Below are 18,703 nucleotides of genomic sequence, written 5' to 3'. Positions count from 1 at the left end.
CAGAGCTGTGTCAGTCCAGCTGTGCTGCTGTAAGGCCTCTGCTCCCTCCCCGGGGCATTTCCAGCTCTCCTGCCCCATCTGCAGAGGGAGGTCCATGAGAAACCAGAGGATGAGAATGCTTAGGAAGGCCATGCCATGCCCACAGGGCACGCCTTGCAGGTGTTTTCCTGCTTCCTGCTTTCCTGCTCTGCTCTTACCATTTAGAGCTGACTTTTCCAAAGCAGAGGGCACTGGGGCACCCCTCTACAGCTGATGGTCAGTGGGAAGCGAGGGCTTCGGTCCTTTAGGGGATGTTGAAAAGCACTGACTTGGGAAAGGAGACTTTGGGGTTTTGCTCAGCTGGCTTTGCAGAGTTATTCCTGAGGCTGTCAGCAGTGTCCTCCAGCCATGTGGCTGCTGGGGTGGGATTTGAGCAGTCCTGGCTTCCTCTGGCCTTGAGCCTTTGTTATAAGCCAGGAGAGAGAAAGTAGCTTTCCTTGGCACGCACTCCAGAGAAAGACTGGGGAAGGAATACTCTCCTGAGGATAAGCATCCCTTGGGTTGGACAAAACTGGGTTAATTAGGTGAGTCCGTTAAAGGAGGAGAAAATACAGGTTGTATAAGGTCTGCTGTTGCCAGATACTGTAACTTATAGACAAATTAAGCCTTTATGATTTTTATCCTCCCCTCTTTAGTCTTTCCTTTTCTTATATCCCACAAGAGATCAGGGTGTATGGTTTCTATCCTAAATGCATATTATGTTTGTCTTACAGACTCGCAAACCCAACGTCTTCACTATTGATCCCAGTGAAGGAGCGATATCCCCTAGGTCTGAGATTCTTGTGACTGTCACAGCAATCCTGAATGACACCGGGCTTTTTGCTGATGAGGTGGAGCTGTTCATTGGGGACAGCCTTTTGACCACCTTCACGATCATGGCCTGGGGTATTGGCACCACCATAGTCGCCGACAAACCATTCGCTCCGGAGATCAACTTGGGATACCAATTCAGGTAGGAGAGCTCTCTGCTCCCACCTCTCCTCCTGTCTCAGCAAGGAGCAGTTTTGCTGTCATCCTTCCGGCAAGATCTTCTTTAGTGTTCAAAGCCCTGACTCCTTCCCTGAAGGCAGAGATTCCTTTAGAAACGTGTGATGGCCAGTTGAGAGTTGTTAGATACCCTCAAAAGCCACTGAAGTGGAAACCAGTTGCTAAATTGCCACTGAATTGTCTTTGTTTCTAATATGTTTATGTCCTCATTTGATCAAGTAATGATCTCGCAGACTCCCACAGAACAAAGAGGTTCCCGAAATGGCGCCCGGATGAGGCGGCCATGTGGCTGAGGGACTGAGGGAAGATGGCATCACACCCTTCCCTTCTAAAATGGCACCTCCCCAACCAGGGGCCCCCAGAACAAAGAGGCAGGATGGTGACAACCCCCACCGGGAAGGCAGGAGCCCACAGAGCAGTTCTAGAGGCAGATGGAAACTTGCTGCTTTGCGTGGGGTCCGTGCCACTGCTGCTGCTGCTTCCTCATGCCATTTGTGGGCTCTGCTGCTGCTGCTGTGCTCTGCCCAGGACCTCGCTCATTTTTTTCGCTGCTGCCAGCAGAATTTACAAAGTTCACTTCAAAACAGTTTCTAATTGCAAAATGCAGTTTCTAAGAATGGCTACGAGTGCAAAACCAAAGCTGTCACGAAATAGAGAGGCCCTGCTCCCCTGCTTTCCTCTCCTGAAGTAGGCAGCCAATTTTTGCCAGCTTGCTGGGATCATCCAGAAACTGCCTCCGAGCTGGTTTTTAAAAATGCCTGCAATCATACTCCCACACACAAGGTCCCCAAGTGCAGGATCTCAAAGACTCAGTAACAGTTTCGGGCACAGATTAATACAAAATACAGTAACAGGATTAATTGCCCCAGAACAAACATTTTGGAGGAAAACACCAGGTCCTGTCAGTGTCTCCTAGAAAATGCTACATTGCCATGATAAACATATTTCTCTTTGCAATGATGACATCAGAAGGGCAGCTTATCAGACACTGTTTCTCGTCCACATTAAGACCTGGAAATGAAGACAGTCTCCAAGCTATTAACACCTCAAATTGTTCATTGGGAGCAGTCTGATGACCAGGGAAATATAGCTTCTCCCATACTATTTTCCATCTTGTCTTCTCTTCTAGCCTCATTCCCTGCTTTCGTCAGTTCAAATTCACAAACGCGGGCTACCATTTCCATCAGCTCTACTGGACCGTGAAATGTTACAGCCCACCTGAGGAGGAGGCCCAGAGCCTCACATCCGTCAGTAGCTCCGAGAACGAAGAGGATTCCCAGAGCCCCAAACATACCCCCTTGTTTCAGCTGCAGCCACGGTCAGTGGAGCTGCAGCCAGGCGAGTCAGCTGAAGTGGTGGTGCAAGGCTTCTCCAGCGTTCCGCAGGTGAGGTCCCCACCAAGGGCTGAGCCTGGGGAACCATCAGATCCCCTCCCCTGGGCTTGTTCCACAGTCCCTTGACATTTGCCTGAAAAAATGAGCAGGAGCCGTCAAGAAACTGGTTTAAGGCCACACATTTCCATGGCAGCACCAGTTGCTTTCCTTGCTGGCCACCATCAGGCCAGCTAAAGCTTTAATGTGATTTCACAGCTACCAAAACCTAGTGCTGATCCCAAAATAGGGGTGTGTGAGGAAAGCGACAACTCTTAGTTAAATTAAAAATCAAAATAATTTATTGAAAGCAGAAAAATTACAAAAATTAGAAAAATACAAAAGTTGGGATCCTATGGCTCGATAGGTGGTATGTCCCAGGAGTGCAGGGATCTGAGATCTTTGGCTGAAACAGCACTGGACCTTGGATGATGAAAAAGGACTTGCAGTGCTGAGGTGACTCTTGGCTGATCCAAGAGTCTAAAAAGGTTATTAAAAGCTCCTTGATAGGAGTTAGGCTTTTAGTGCTCAGCACCAATCTCCACCCACAGCTAGCCTGCAGGGCTCTGACTTTCTGAGGCCTGTCTCATTCTTTTATAGTGCCTTTGCTCTGCCCCAGTCTGCCCACAGTCCGCCTCTTTGGCCTGAAATGATTGGTGCTTTCCCTTTGAGAAATCATCTCAGCCCACCAATAGCTCGTCGTTGTCAGAGGGGCGGTATCAGTTGAGATGAGGGTGGTAAAGTGCCGTCATTAAAATTCAGTTTGCCATGGAGCTTGCCTGCAGGGTAACGGTTGAGGAGCTCCAAATAGCTGCTGGCTGTTAGAAACTGGAGTTTTGGAGTTAGGCTTTGAGTTAGGGTGCAAAGTAAAAACACTTTAAAAAATATTAAAATACATCCAACACATCTTAAAACACTTATACATCCAATACATCTTAAAACACTTGTAAAAGTATACAGTAAACATGGGAAAGATAACTCTTGTGGTGTACATGTGGTTTGAAGTTTGAGAAGGGAGCATAACTTGGGGATTTTTAACTGGGGATTTTTAACTGGGAATAGTGCAACTCTTTTAATAAACTACTTTGAACAATTGAAAATATTGATAATGGAACTTGATTTTTGTACCTGGGCTGATGTTAATTTTAACATTCAATTTAAAAATACTTAACTCAGAATTAATTAATTAAAACACTTAATATGCAAAGACCAAACATAATTAGGGTGGAAGGAAATACTGCTCTTTTTGGGCAAACAGTGTTGCATGCTGAGTCAGCAAGGAAGGACAGAGAAATAAGTTACACTTAGATTAGGAGCCCAAGAAGAAAGTGAATTAAACAAGTACCAAGTGGTTTATCGGGAGTATGCACAGAGTAAGACAAAAGCTGTGTGAGAAGGGAGGGAGGGTCTCACAAGTGCCTTTTGTGGCTGTTGGGGTGCAGTGTTAGAGACAACTGAGTGCAGAATAAATAAGCTGCATCACAGGAAGAAAAGGGGGCAGTGACCATAACTCTGTGGCAGGAATAGGGCCCGTGGTGGGTGGTGAGCCAATTTGCTGGATGCCAGCACCACTGGTGACAAGCGTCTCTTGCATGCAGGTGGTGCAGAATTACGTGCTGTGTGAAGCCATCATTGGGGAAAGCACAACCGCACAGCCGGTAACAGCAACAGTCATTACCTGCGAGTTTATTCATCCCTCTATAGAAGTATCAGCCAAAGAATTCTTTTTCCGAGTGGAGAAGGTAAGTCTCTGGATTGCATCCTGGCATTTAACAGCATGGCTGAGGAGGGTGTGTGCCTGTGTTAAAGCCCCTCTTTACCCTTCCTGAGGCACTTTGTAAAGTGAGTCAGGATGCTTTTAGAGATGAGACTGGTGTTTAACTTCCCCGAAGTAAAATTGCAGTAACAGCTGCACTGCTAAGGGGGATCGTGGCCACTTACAGAGAAATGCCAGTTTCTCTTCTCACTATAAAGGGAGATTTTTGAGGATCCTCCAAGGCAGGGTGATGTCTAAACACTGATGCTGTAAGGAAGCTGGGGAAAATGGGGATTCCTGGGAATTCCTCAGGCTTTCAAGGAAAAACCCGTCATCTCCTGTGTCTCTTTGCCTTCTCTGCTGTTGGCATGAATGCTTTATGGTATAGCTATAGGGTACAGCTATATGGTATAGCTCTGTGCATTTCCCCAAGCCTCACCTGCCTCAAAGGACCCCCAGTCATCCTGCAGCTGCACTGATGATAACACTGGGATAGAGCAGGTGCCCTTTAGTCTCTGGATCCCATCTCCTGCATCATCTTTCCCTCTCCTGCAAGTTGTCTGAAAAAGAGATGTTTCGTTACTTGGTTTCTGTAGTTTCAGGCCTCTCCTCTGGTTCCCAGGCTTCCACTGAATCACAGAATCCCTGGAACAGGCAGTTCAGATGTAATTAGAAGCTTTTCAGCTCTTCCTGATTGTGCCTGGGTTCTGCTCAATGCCACACACACTGGTTTATCACATACTATGGCACGGCACCTGTTTGGTATCAGTACATCCAGAACTAGTTTCCCAAACTCTCTGATTTCTCTAAAACATGCAGGAAGCCCAGCACAATGCATAGACAGGAAGGAAGAGCCTAGGCTGATCAGAGCTTTGAAGCCACCTTGTCCCTGTAGCAAGGGCAGCAAGGACATAGATTGCAGATGAACTGCTTTTATGAGGCTGCTAGAGCCAATAAGGTTGTAAGAAATGACTGTACATGAGTGAAGATCATCTAGCGCTGTTCTGCTCAATAGAGAGACAAAACTAGAGACCAATGCTCTGGATTCGCTTTCTGCTTTAGATCTTGTTCAAGCAGCTGCCTCCTCTCAGGGGTCTATTCCCTCATCTGTACATGAGAGTGTTTCCCTGTCCCCCGGAGGATGCTGTGGTTTCTAAACATGGAAAGCATCTGCTATAAAGAAAAATCTCCTGGAAGGGTAGAAACAGATAGAAAGGGTAAATAGAGATGGATGCACTTCTGGGGCTGAAAAATGTGAAACGCAGCAGAAGCAGGAGGAGGTCTGTGGCCACTTGAGGTTGTTTTTCCTTATCTCCTGTTGTTGTAGAAACCCAGCGATGAGCTGACTTTGCAGTACCAGCCTTTGTCTTTAAAAAACACCTGTGCCCTGCCACTCGACCTTCTGCTGTACTTGGAGCAGCCATTCATGGTCTGCGATGCGGACCAGCAGCCCCTCCCATTTGGCCAGGTGAGCAGCCCTGGTCTCCTCCAGGGGGGTTTGAAGAGGAGGGGTGTGGTGGTGCCGCCTTTCTGTTGGGAGGTCCTCGAGTCGAGAAGTTTATTCTGTAGTGTCAGCAGTGGATTGGCCTGAGCTGCATCAGCAGAGCTGCTGAAGGAAGCAAAATCTCACCTGAACTGAGAAGATCCATCCTGGCTTTAAGGCATAAGGAGAAGGGAGCAGGCAACTAGGTCTGGGCCAGGTGTGCAGTAAAGGTGTCTCCTGGAAAGCATCCCAGCTCTCCAGCAGCCATCCCCTTGTATTGCTGCTGAGCACAGAAAGGGTAGCCTGAGAGGATCTTGGGCCAGAGCGTGGTGCCTGCAGTCAGACCCTCACTGTAAAGAAATGAGGGTGAACTGAGAAGCTGGGGTCACACTTTGAATGTTTACTGTTTCCTGCTGTCAGACCTGTCATCCCACAGGTGATTAATTACTGTTCATCTCCTTGCAGCCTGTGACAGTGGATGTAGGAGAGACCAGTCATCTCTACATTGCATTTGACCCAGCTTATGAACTGGATTTTCATAGCTGGGAACAAGAGAAGGTTCTGATGATAGACATGGTCAGAGGCCATCCTTACAAGGAGTATATCACCCTTCGGGGAGAAGTCCACTTCCCGAATCTCCTTATCCAGCCCAACACCCTGGAGTTTGGCTGCATCAAAGCTGGCACTGAAGAAGTGCTTTCTCTGGAGATAACCAACAACAGCCTATTTCCTGTCAAGTACCACTGGTCATTCCATGTGGACAGCCAGGTGAACAAGTTGAGGTATGTGCACCTTTGCCCTCTCCTTGAAGCTCCTCCTGGTGTCCTGTTTGTACTTGGAAAAGACCAAGGCTGTTTGCCTAGGATCTGGCAAATTGCTTCTGACTTTCCCTTGTGCAAGTGACACTGACCAGCCATGGTCAGGCTGGATGCTCAGGGAGTAGGTGTTTTCCACCAATTTGGTGCTGTGTAGCCCCCGTAGTGGTTTCCCCTGGGAAGGAAAGCTGGGGGGGAAAGCTGCTTTCTCAGACCTCTGTGGCCTGAGGCAAATGTCCACCTTGATGAAGGGCTCCTAGTCCCAGCTCCACAGTGCTGGTGGAGGCCCTTTGGCCCCTGTGCTTTGGGATGGGTCCTGTCTGCAGGCAGAGGAGCTGCTCTCTGCGCCTTGCCTTCCTCCCTGCAGTTGTGCTGGAGGATGCCCAGAAAGTCCCAGTTCACACCAGAGAAAGAGCTGCTTAGTGCCTGGGCTGATGCTGAACATCTTGTTACCTTCCCTTTCCTTCTTTTCTGAGACAACTCCTTTAGTGCCAGGACAATTTCTTTCCCAAGGGTCAGCTTTCAGTGGACACCTTGGATTCTTCACTCCCTTCCTTTTTTTGTGACACTTGTTACTCATTTTGACTTTTCCCCACTGCAACATGTCCCTTAATGGGTTCTGTACTGCTCAGCAGCAGGACTTGTTCATCACATCATCTCCCATCAACTCCCTGGCTCCCAGAGAGTTTCATTTTAGAGTGAAAAATACTGTTGTCTAGGCACCATGGTCCTGGGAAGTTGCCTCAAACCATTTATTAAAACTAAAGACAGTGGAATAAATGATTAGGGATCTCTTGGGGGTTATGGTGAGAGAGCCTCTCATCCAGAAATGAAACCCAGCCTTAAATAACAAGCTACAAAGCTAAAGACAGTTATTCTTTGGGGAGCAGGTCATTAAAGGCACTGAATTCCTGTCTGGGAATGGAGCATCCAGGTCGTGTTTGACTGTGTGGGGAACACTTGCAGCAGGGTGTCAGGCAGGCACGGCTCAACTGTGCCCCTCATGTGGCATTAGAAACACAAGCAGAGTTACCCTGAGCACCTGCTTCAATTGAAAATGGAGGATGTGACCTGAGTCAACTGGGAGTGTTGGAAAATGTTAACCAACCCCCCCAACACTGTCAGGGCAACATTCCGGATAAATACCGGGTAGAGATGCAGAGTTTCTGGCCTTGGGCACTGCGGGGGTTGTGCTGGTTCGTCACTGGCCAGGTCTGCCCCTTGGTGCCTCAAATCTCACCTTTTTGCATGTCTTCTCTGTCTTTTCCTCTCCCACTGTTCTTTTTGCATCCCCACAAGGTGTTAATCCCTGTCCTTTGTAGTTCCTCACTGCAAGCAGTTACCAGCTGGCTGCACCGCTGCAAGCCCAGCACCATCCCTGGGCTGCCCTTAGAACAGACCTGCTCCAGCCTGGTTTGGGAAGGGCTGGATCAGACCATTTCTGAGCTCAACGCACCAGCCCCCATCCAGGGGCTGCATCGTGACCAGGAGCTGCTTGTGCACGTGTCCCTCCCTCCCACTGCAGGTCCCTGTTCATAGTCATGTTATTTTCCAGATATGAGTCTTGCCCACCTAAATTCCAACCCCACCCACCAAAGGAGAAGAGAACCCGTCTGGATGGCTTGACACCTCAACACAGACGCTTCAGGGTTAGAAATGTGGAGGTGCCATCCCCAGCCATTAAAGAATCACAGTGTCTTGCCAGACAGAAAGGACTTAAAGGAGGAACAGAGGTAGATTTTCTTGTACATCTACTGCTTGTGTTGCCTTCCCACTTTGCCACCAAAAAGTCATGCTCGTGCTGACCTCCCTTTTTGCTGCCCTGCTGTCCTGTGCCCTGAGGGTGGGCTGGACAGCAGGGCCAGTGGCTGGACATGGGGTATCTGGGGAGGGAGAAATAGGAGAGTTTTGCTCGGAGAAGCCCACTCACTCAGATCCTACAGACCTGTGCTGAGTGTGGGATTTTTTTGGCTTATTTTCTTTACAATGTCAAATGAGCTCTTCATCTGCATCATGATGATATTATAAGATCTCCAGCTTCCTTCCCAGAGCAAGCTGGGACGAACCCTTATCTCCATGTACCCACTTCCCAACCCAGCCAGACCACTTGTTTCCAGGCCTCTGCCTTCACCCAACAGCTGGTATTGCAGTGGTGGCAATACAGCCCTGGAGCTGTCTTACAAAATGAGACTTTAAAGTGGCTGTCATGGAAAATGGCTTGTTTTTCAGGTGACGCCATATACTTGTGAAAACTCTAACGTCCCCCTAGGATTGTCATTCAGATGCACAGAGCTATACTGCAATCCCATCCCAGTGGACCAGGTAAGTGGGAATCTGTCTCACTTCCACATTTTCAGTGTGGCAAGCAGGTCTGTAGCTCTCAGTCCCATTGGTGGCCCTCAGCATACCCCACAGAGGAGCCTCACATCCCTTCAGACCATCACAAAGTGCTGCTGAAGCAACTGGTCACTGGAGAGGCTGTGCAGGACATGTTGTAGGGCTGCCCAAGGACGCTGTGCAGCACCTCTGGAGGCCATTGCTGCCCTTGGACCTCATCGGGTCCATAGGAAATTTTTGCAGGAGCTTTACTGTAGCACCTTGAGAAAGCAGCATATAAATCAGAGAGCAAGGGGGAAAGCCTCAGGTCAGATGAGCTGGGCTGGAGTCCTTCCCTGAGCTCCCTGAGCTCCAAGAGCTCTCACTCTGAGTCTCCTCCTTTTCTAAAAGCAGTAAGAAATGCTTTTTAAAGGCAAGTTGTGCATCAGAGAGAATTTCTTGCTGCCAGGAGACATCCCAGTTCACTTTAATGTAGTGTGTAATTAATGCATTGATCCATGAGTATGAGAGGTTTTCCCCATGGTCCCTCCACTGGTCAGTGGCATGGATGCAGGATGAGAATTGGGTGATTCTGGCTGTGTTTGAGGAATAGGTCCCTCCAGCTACAGCTGCACTTCGCTCCAAGCTGCTCTTCTGCATCCATTTCCATGCTCAACACCTCAATCTCTCCTGTCCTCCATCCAGGCTTTCAAGATCCTGCCACTGTCAGGTGAACTGCAGCCAGGAGAGAGCCAGCAGGTCACCTTCAGCTTCTTTGGCCACCTCAACAGCATTGCCCGTGTCACGGCACTGTGCAATGTGGAGGGAGGCCCCAGCTACGATGTGGACCTGACCGGGGAGGCCTCACGCATCAGCTACTTCCTGAGTGTCCAGGAGATCAACTGTGGGGTCCAGGTACCGCGCCATGTCCCCTGGCACAGCTCCTTGCCTTGGAACCATGGCCAGCAGGTTCCGGCCCACCTCGCTCCAGGGCTCCCTCCCCTTCCCAGCTCCTTTGTTGGCTCTGTGGCTTGGGAGTACAACCTTTGAGGGATATGTCCAGAATCCAAGCTGGTTTAAAACGGCCATCTCCACCCCACTCCAAAATGTTGGGAATGCCTCCTTTTCAGAGCTCCTAACACTGGGCAGGGTCCCAGTGGGGATGCTCTGAGGGGCATGTCCCTGAGACATCCCTCTGCTGATCCACTCCTAAAGCCTGACCTCCAAGGAGGTGCCCTTGTCTAAAGCTCTTGCTTAATCCACACAATAATCAAGGGAAGAAGTTTGGCTTCCAGTCACTGTCGTTGCAGAGACTGTCTCAGAGTAATCCACACTTCACTCCTTTGCAGTTGAAAGCCCACAGATATTTCCAGCTGCTGGCCTTGTGTGACTCCCTTGTGGCCTGTATGTTTCTTGCCACTATTTGCATGCAGGTGCCTTTTCTTCTGGAATGCCTCAGTGCCACCTCTTTTGTTTCTCCTGGCTGTTGGTGACCCCTCAGAGTGCACAGGACCTGTGTCCTCTGGTTCACTTATTACTGGCCCTGACATGGTTGTTACCACACCTCTGTCTGCTGCCAGAGCTCCCTGTTTCTGGGCAGGTGTCCTGTGCCTGGGGGTTCCCCAGGTTCCCAAGTGCCTGTATCTCCTCCCCCGTCCCTGCTCCCACGATGTGTCTGCTTTCAACCCCAGGAAAGAGGAAGGAGATTCCCAGCAGCAGGCCTGGTTCTGTAACTTCCCTCTCCTATGCCTTCTCTCCAGATGTTTAATGAAATTCAGCATAGCAAGGTTGTCCTGGCGAACACAGGCAAGATACCATTCGACTGGGTGCTAAACCCCAGCACTGACACTGCAGACCAAGCTCTGGATGGAGTGTTTACAGTCAAACCCAGCAGTGTAAGTAGCACGAGTGACTGACCCCAGCCCTGTGTCAGGTGGCTCAGGAGAGTAAAGGGGAAAAAGGGGTGCAGGGGTGGGGAAGAGAGGGGGAAAAAAGTGTGGGGGGGAAACCCCAAACCCAGCCATGAGAGAGAGATCACTGCAAGCAATTTCTGCTGGGGGCAGAGAAGGTCAAACAAGTGCTCTCCGGCAGACACCGGCGGGAGGCACAAGTGTATTGGTCACTGTCCTGCCCTGCTGTGAGTAGAGGAGAGTTCTTTTTGATAGATTTCTCGGGCGAAAACAAGGCACAAAGGCAACAAATATTCTATCTGGAAAATGTTTATTGATAAAGAAGGGGTATGGTCCCGACCAGCGGGGGATAGAAAAGAGAGCAGAGAGAGAAAACAAGAAGCGGAGAGAGTAACAGAAGCACGTGGGACGAGTTAAGGCTTCCAGCACACGTACAAGCCCAACAGTAATTTTTCACCCCATGTCAGAAAATGGATTTATAACATACGTTAAGGCATAAATAAAAATGAAACCGGTTCCTCACAGTCACTCTGGGGACCCTGACGGCTGAGATCTCTGGCTGTGCTGGCACCGGAGCGTTTCTGAGGGTCGCCTTAGCCAGGCTGTGTGATCACACAGGACACAGTCCTTGGCCCTGCCTCCCCGCTGCCAGTGCTAAGCAGCACTTACACATCCCTTTCGTAGGCTTGAAGCTCCTTTGCCAGAAATTGTCCCAGCCTCTGTGCTGGTCCCTCCCTTCTCCAGCATTGCTTCTCTGCAGCAGCTTTGTGGGGCAGTGAGGGGGCCAGGGAGGAGCGGGGCTGGAAGTGTAAGGAGAAGTATTTGCAGCATCCCACCACTGTCCAAGCTGCTCAGTCCTGCCTGGATGTCTTTGAGCCGAAGCCTGCCTTTGTCCCTCCTTGAAGTGGGAAGAGGAAGCTGATTGGCCTTCCCATTTCTTCATGCCTGTCTCCTGCAAGGGATGAGAGCAGGACTTCTCTTCCACAGTGGCAGCAAAGAGCCTTTTTTTGTTGAGGCAGGGCCCTGCTGGCAGCGGGCAAGCCGCCCCATTAGCAGCAGAGCCATGCTCACATCAGCCTGTGCTGGGGCTGCAGCCTTGCCAGACCTCAGGAGGACACACTGCACCCTGGGGCTGGAGGTGTGAGCTTTTGGGCACAAGGAAGTTAGAAAGTGATGTGGTCTGATGTTTTCTTCTAGATGAGAACCTGTCTTCTCTGCTAAGCCTATCTGTCCCCTGAGCCATCCCCTATTAAATGCTCTCTGATTCATTGCCTCCCTGTTCTCCCATACCTGCAGGGTTCCATTAGGCCTGGTGAGAGGAAAGAGCTGAAATTCTCCTACCTGCCAGGATTACCAGGAGCCTTCTGCAGGACTTATGAACTCAAAGTGGCTGACATGGACCCAGAAAATATCTGCCTGAAAGGAAAAGCGTCTTTTCCCATTACCAGTATCAACCTGCCCTGGAACATCAAAGGTGGGCACTGCCTGTCTGCCCCCAGGAAGGGCCCCTCTGGTTTTGTTCCCTACCATATGCCCATAGGGCAGCTCACGCCCACCTCCACCAAGCCTGGAGGGTTGCAGGACTCCCAGACCAACTCAAGCCCTCTGGTTGCTTCATGAGTCTTGAGCAGAGGATCCCATGTGGGCTTTGTCCCAGGAACCATCCTGCAGAGCTTGTCTGGCTGGCAGGCTCCTGGAAGGATGATGGCTAAACAGAAAGGCTTGGGAAAGCTGTAAGAGAGGCTGGCAGGGCTTTTGGCAGGGTTGGGTTTGCATGATACTGCAGGGGAAGAGAAGCTGCTCTGTGGGGAGCAAGATGGGTGGGAGTGAACATGAGGACTCAGAGAGGAGCAGCAGCAGCATCCACTTTTCATAGACGGCCTGAGGGGTTTGTTTCTGAGAGAGGCCAGTGTTGGGGAAGTGGGACTTCCCATCTTAAATGGGATTGGCACTTTGCTAACATTTCTCTTTGTGGATGTTTTCTTCCTTCAGGAAATGAAAACTATGATGAGGCACTGAAAGAGCTCATAAAATTCATCCAACAATACAAGCAAAAAGATAAATCACTTGTTTGGGAGAAGGCTGAGACACTGAAGGCTGAGACCCTGATGATTCAGAACCTGAAGTCACACATGCTTGGCTCGGACACTGTAGTAAGAACAGCTGCAGCCCTGTTTGGCACATGCCACCCTCTCCATGTCACCTGAGCCCCTTGCAGCCCACAGCAGCTTCCCGGTGCCCTGATGGCACTTGGGACCTCCCTGCCCACTCATGACCATGTGTCTGCTCAGCATTGGCCCAGGGGCTGCCCCTCTGGTCATGGTCTCTCCTGGGGTTGCAGCAGCTTCCTGGCTACCCCAGGGAGGGCTCCTGAAGGCCATGCTCATGGGATGGAGTTGATGGTGCTTTGGAGGAGATGCAGGTCATTGCTAGGCAGTTTGTTGGTCCCAACCCAAACCCTGCCAGATTGACAGACCTGAACAGCAGCTGCTTGATTGTGCCCTGGGACTGTGCTGGCAGTGTTCATCTCCAAGAGGCACTGGCTTGGTCCCAGTTCCTTTTCAAGACAACTTTTGTCCAAGCTGCTTTGGCACTGGCTGAGGGCAGGCGAGTGTCTGGAGCTCTGGCAGGTTCCTGGCTTGTCTGTCTGTGTGTCTGGCCAGATCAGCTTTGCTAACAGTGGCTGGGCAGGCAAAGATGCTGGAGTTACTTCCCTGGAGATGAGGTCCTGGCTAAGAGAGCAGGCGGTGTCCCAGACACTGAGTGGCCAGATGGGAGCACCCCATCCCCCCCTCTCAACAAGAGCAGGCTGGGATACTCTATCAGGTACAAGCTGGGCCTTGGGAAGGACCTTTGCTAACCAGCCACTGTCTTCCCTTTCCTCAGTGGGACACTTGGATACAAAAAAAGCTGGTGAAGAAGCTGATAAGGCAGGCTGCTCTGGAGCTGCAGAGAACTCACACCTCCCGTCGCCCAAAGACCAAGAAATTGTTCCCTGACAAGGACCTGCGCCAGAATCTTGTCAAGTGAGTGGAGACTCCCATGCCCATCTCGAGGTGCCCCATGGGTAACACCCAGCAGTGCCCCCTGCTCCTGGGAGCTCCTTGTGCCTGCAGAACTGGCAATAGCTGGGGACTTGAGAAAGGGTCTGGCCCTGGTGGCTGGTGGGACACGCTCTCTGTGAGCAACTGAGTGCCCTCCCTTCCCCAGCATCATGCTGAACTTGGGACTGCTCAGCTTCCCACAAGTGTGGGGTTCTGCCCTAGAGCTCAGGGGACCTGTGCAGACCTTCAAGCCCTTCCAGACAGCATAGATTCTGACCCTGTTGACTAGCTCTGAAAGAGACAACTCCCAGCTGATGTCTTTGTTCCAACTAACAGAGCACACTAAACAAAAGGAGCAGGGAACTGCACACATCAGCAAACCCTTTAAAACCCCCAGAATCAGGTGGCTTGCATGCTGGTGGGGTGGCAGGTCTTATCTAGGTGAACTTCCCTGTGCTCCTTCATAATGCAGCACAGGCACCGGAAGCTCTACAAGAAGATGCTCGATGCTCTGCAAAACAGATCATTTGTGTGCTTTCCTGAGTTGGATTGCTCTGGGAAAGGACCTTCCTGTGAATTTTGTCAGTATTAATGGATTATTATGCTTATTGGTGCTGCTTTGGTGGGAGTTCTGGTTGCAGAGCAGTGAAGATTTCCTGTGCAGGCAAATCGTAAATCCTAGACTCCAAAGCAATTTCAGGCTCATGCTGTACACCAGGCTAAGCAGTTTCATTGATACCAGTGGAGGCCCAGTGTCCTCACCTCTATTGGCTTTTCATAGCAGAGGAGCTGTGACCAGTGTCCATTTTAAACTAATTTTACTTTCAGGTACTATTGGTAGGTGATAAAACCTAGGACCTGCACTCCCTGTGACTTCTTGAAGTCATTTCCAGGCAGTCAGGTCTGGGGTTTCATTGCTTGAGTTGAGTTTTTACAGCAATGAATACAGAATTAGTCGCTTTATTTGCATCCTCCATCCGCTTGGACATGTAGCTGGGCTGTGGTTTAAGGACTGTCCTTACTCCTTCTTCCAGCATTGACCTGCCTGAGTACATCCTGGACATGGGCGCTGTCCTTAAGGGCCACGTTGAGAAACGCACTGTGGAGATCAGCAACCCCGGGTCGATGGCAGCGTCCTTACAGGTCGATCAATCTGTCCTGCAGGACACAGGTAGGCAGTGCTGAAGACACTTCCTGTGGGCTTGAAGGAGGTGTCTCAGACAGATTAGCTTAAGCCACTGAACTTAAGGGTTTTGAGCTTTTTCTTCTTAGTGTCCCTGATGGGAGCTTCAGAGCCTGAACTCTCCTGGCCAGCCGTGCCTGGGGACCTGGCCTGCCTGCCATTGCCTTAATGCTTCAGTGCAGGGGCAGGATGAGCTCATCACCCTGGTCACCTCTGGCATCTTCTGCCCTTGGCTCCCATGAGCATCAAGTTTCTTTCAGCATTCTGTGGGCTTGTTTTGCAAACCAGTGGGGTCTGCTGTGGTTTAGAAGTGCTTTGTTTGAAGTTGACACTGTCACAGCACTTGTGTTAATCCTTTCTTGAGGAAACAGCCTTTGAGTTCCTCTGGTGGATCAAAACAGGTTCCAAAAGAGGCCTTGAGGCAAGTCTGCGCTTCCATCCCAGTGGTGCACTGTGTCTGAGGGGTGTTCAGGTGCACCCTTTAGGTTTTTGTCCCGGTCACAGCACGGCATGGGATTTTACCCAGACCTCTCAGCCAGGACCCCTGTAAGGCCTTAATGTGCTTATGACACGTTTTCTGTTTCTTGTGTATCTCAGCTGCTTTGTTTTCATCTGTTCAAGGTTTCAGAGTGAATCTGGAAAAGGTGACGTACCTGCCCCAGAGATGCGCCACGTCGTTTGAAGTGCGCTTTGAAAGTGCCTGCCAGCCACTGGGAGAAGTGGATGTGGTGCTGCCCATCACGGTACCACAGCTTTTTGGGCAGGCAGCAGGCTGGGCACAGCAGCAGATGTCACCTGGACTCATATGAATTCTCTGTCCTTCTCCAGGTAACAAAAGGCCCCACGCGTCACATCCACCTCCGTGCCAAAGTGTTTGGACTGTCGCTCGACCTCTCCAAGAACCGATTTCAGTTCCACGATACCATCGTTGGGCAGTGCCAGGTTGAGACAGTCCGGCTCTACAACTGGTTCCGAGTGCCCTGTGAATGGTTCATTTCTGAGGTCAAGCCTGAGGTAAAGCACAGGCGACGTGGAACGCGGAACTTCTTGGTTGGGTTTTCTTGGTGTCTCTTGCCCTTTCTGCTCCTGCGGCTGCCTGAGCACTTGGGTCTACAGCATGTTTGAGGAAGCTTCTGAGGGTCTAGATCAAGGCTGGTTTGCCTGGACCTGTTCCATTAGCTGATGCTTTGCTTTTCTGCCATCTTCACCCATTCCTCCTCCTCAGAGGACAGTAGTTCCCCATCTGCCTGCCCTGTCTGCAGGTTCTCCCTCCAGCTCTAGGCTATGGGACCACACTTGGTTTGGCTGTGGGTGCTCTCAGCCCCATTCCAGTGTCTCAGAGCACTACAGGAACTGAGGCTCTGTCCTCACCAACCAAGGAGACCTCCCACAATTGGTTTCTGTGCCCAACAGAAAAAACCCTTTTTACCGCCCATGCGTCCAAAGCTGAAGGACAGGCTGAAGGAGACTGAGGAGGATCCCTGTCCTTTCAAAGTGAAGCCCTCCAGAGGAATCATTGGTCCAGGAAAGTGGCAGAACGTGGAAATCCAGTTTGCACCCAAGGAAGAGGTGAGATTGGCAGGTGTCAGCCCAGGGGTGTCAGGGCCACCTGGAAATGAGGGCCTGGTGCAGAGAGTGTGGGATGAGCTCTGCCTCCACGGGGAGCTTTCTGCAAGCCCCGTTCTTAGTGTGGTTCAATTCACCCCAAAGAGCACTCCTGTGAGATGTGCTTTGAAATGCCCACAGGGAGCTTGCACAGAGAGCATCAGGGCTCTGTGGCTGCCTCTTGGCACATGGGGGGGATGTGCCCAACTGTTCTGAATGGATGATGTGGCTTTAAATAAGTCCCTGCCTTTTGCCCAGGCCTCTGACAGCAGGCAGTAGCTTTATAGGGATGGCCAGCATCCCAAAACCCACTCTCATTCCTAAGTTCTTTAATAATGCCTGATTCAGTCTATGATAGAATGAATATTATTTAATAGACTTCAGAGCTAACAGACATAAGACTTAAAACAGACTATTACTACACAGGAATAAGGCAAAAAGAGACAACTAGTGTTAGACATGGGGCTAAAGGTACCATTAATTTTACAGCTAGCGAAGAAATAATATAACTTAGGATCCAGTGTTTCTCACCATCCAATTCCTGATGGAGCACACATCAAAATCCTTTCCCTCAATTCCCAGGAAAGTAACCATGGATTCTGCATCCAGACTCTGCACGCCTTCATTGTGTGCATGTAGAAGGCTTCTGTCTCTGTGATAATTGTGTGGGCTTTTCTAGACAGAAGAACCGTGTCTTTTGGTCAAGAATATTTATTTTTCTTTCATCTCTTCCCACATTTGCTATCCAGACTAAGATGTTGATTCTTAGCTGGGGACCTGAGCCCTTCTGGTGCCAGAGGTGACCCCTTGCTGGGCCTGTGACCCGCCTGGGTTATTTCTTGCATATGCACCAACCATCTGTGGCAGAGAGGAGGTGGACACGTCCTGCCACACCAACTCCCCTCAGCCTCCCCCTTGCCTGGCTGTATTTGCAGCTGCGACGTGGTGCAGAGCAGCTGCACACTGGCAGAGGATAACCCTGGGAGGGCTAATCTAGGCTCATCCTGCTGCTGGAATGGACAGACAAAACAGGCACCAGACACCTTCCTGGGTACAGCAGGACAGTTACCTGTAGTGGTGTGCTGTCAGCAGTCCCTGGGGCTCTGGCCTGCCTGCACGTTCCCATGCAGCTGGGGATTCAACTTAAAGGATGGAGCATTCCCAAAAGGAGTTTGCCAGTGGCCACTGGGTCTTGGAAACTGACAGTGTGTACCAGGATGGACACAAGTGCTTCTGTGCCTGCAGACAGTGCCAGGGATCTTTAATTGCTCGAGAGATATAACCATCTTGCATCTGGCTTTGACCAGAACCAAACACTAAGCAGAGAAGATGACCCTTACTTCTAGCCAGCGAGAACTCATTTGTCTCTCTCTCCTGGAGCTGACATTTTCCTGATGCAGCAGTGCCAGGACTGTGTCTGGACACTGTAACCCTGAGGGCCCTTCTCATGGGCCTTGCACTCCTGCATAACTAGGTGAAAACATCTGACAGTCCATTGTACATCCATCTGATACCCAAATACCCGGTCACAGTGCACACCAGGATTCATCCCAGTTACTCAAACCCAGGACACAGACACTGTAGCCCCTAGCATAAGTAAATACCTGGTTTCCATTCACCTTGGAGGGACTGATAACACCCTGACTTTGGGGCAAGAGTTGTATTTGGGGTCCTGTCACCTGGGACTTGATGGATGAGTTTTCTGCACTTTTCTCTTTTCAGAGGTCTTACAGGAATGAGCTGAAGGTTAACATTTGTGGGAGCAGCAATTACTTAAAGCTGTACCTCTCGGGACAAGGTCTGGAGTCACGGTTGGAGTTCAGTCCCCCAGCACTAAAGATGGGATGGGTGCTGGTGGGCAGCAATTGGTTGGAGGCCACAGTGGTGGTGAAGAACCCGTGCAAGTTCCCCATTGAGTTTTACTCCCTGGATTTTGATGAGCAGTACCTTGAGGAGGAGAAGGTGAGAAGGCAGGTCTGGTCCCATGCACATGCTGCCCAAGCTTCACAGTACTCCAGCATTCCCAGGCTTGTGCCAGGGAGATGGAGGCAATCCCCAGGGCAAAGCCAACTCTGCTGACATGCTGTGGGAGGACTTGAATAATTCGTGGTGTTGGGAGGAGGGAGAAAATGGTTTGCTGAGTCTGTTTGTGTGATGAAAGGCGAGAAAAGGAATCTTGCATATGGTTTCTCTTC

The 18,703-nt window shown here is 50.4% G+C and overlaps 2 protein-coding genes across 2 annotated transcripts in view; both read left to right on the top strand.

Annotated features, from left to right (window-relative positions):
• Positions 1-752: 752 nt before the first annotated feature.
• On the top strand, positions 753-4,225 carry LOC108448319 (hydrocephalus-inducing protein-like; the record flags this gene model as incomplete). Its single annotated transcript, XM_017740836.1, has 3 exons — positions 753-991; positions 2,156-2,411; positions 3,995-4,225. Coding segments are annotated over 3 exons (726 nt in total), but the record flags the coding sequence as incomplete, so codon positions are not given.
• Positions 4,226-5,263: 1,038 nt separating this feature from the next.
• LOC103620336 (hydrocephalus-inducing protein-like) overlaps positions 5,264-18,703 on the top strand; it is a 39,200-nt gene continuing 25,760 nt past the window's right edge. Inside the window, exons 1-14 of the mRNA XM_017740835.1 lie at positions 5,264-5,620; positions 6,101-6,417; positions 8,006-8,183; positions 8,680-8,772; positions 9,472-9,681; positions 10,527-10,661; positions 11,973-12,150; positions 12,669-12,829; positions 13,563-13,702; positions 14,755-14,891; positions 15,525-15,646; positions 15,732-15,917; positions 16,317-16,472; positions 18,231-18,470. Coding sequence (XP_017596324.1) covers positions 5,579-5,620; positions 6,101-6,417; positions 8,006-8,183; positions 8,680-8,772; positions 9,472-9,681; positions 10,527-10,661; positions 11,973-12,150; positions 12,669-12,829; positions 13,563-13,702; positions 14,755-14,891; positions 15,525-15,646; positions 15,732-15,917; positions 16,317-16,472; positions 18,231-18,470 — 2,295 coding nt within the window. The 5' untranslated portion in view covers positions 5,264-5,578. The remainder of the gene's footprint in view (positions 5,621-6,100; positions 6,418-8,005; positions 8,184-8,679; positions 8,773-9,471; positions 9,682-10,526; positions 10,662-11,972; positions 12,151-12,668; positions 12,830-13,562; positions 13,703-14,754; positions 14,892-15,524; positions 15,647-15,731; positions 15,918-16,316; positions 16,473-18,230; positions 18,471-18,703) is intronic.

Source organism: Corvus brachyrhynchos, unplaced genomic scaffold (genome assembly GCF_000691975.1).
Source record: "Corvus brachyrhynchos isolate BGI_N302 unplaced genomic scaffold, ASM69197v1 scaffold26, whole genome shotgun sequence".
Lineage (NCBI taxonomy): Eukaryota > Metazoa > Chordata > Aves > Passeriformes > Corvidae > Corvus > Corvus brachyrhynchos.
The sequence above is the reverse complement of the archived record's forward strand: the minus strand, read 5'-3'. Positions and strand labels throughout refer to the sequence as shown.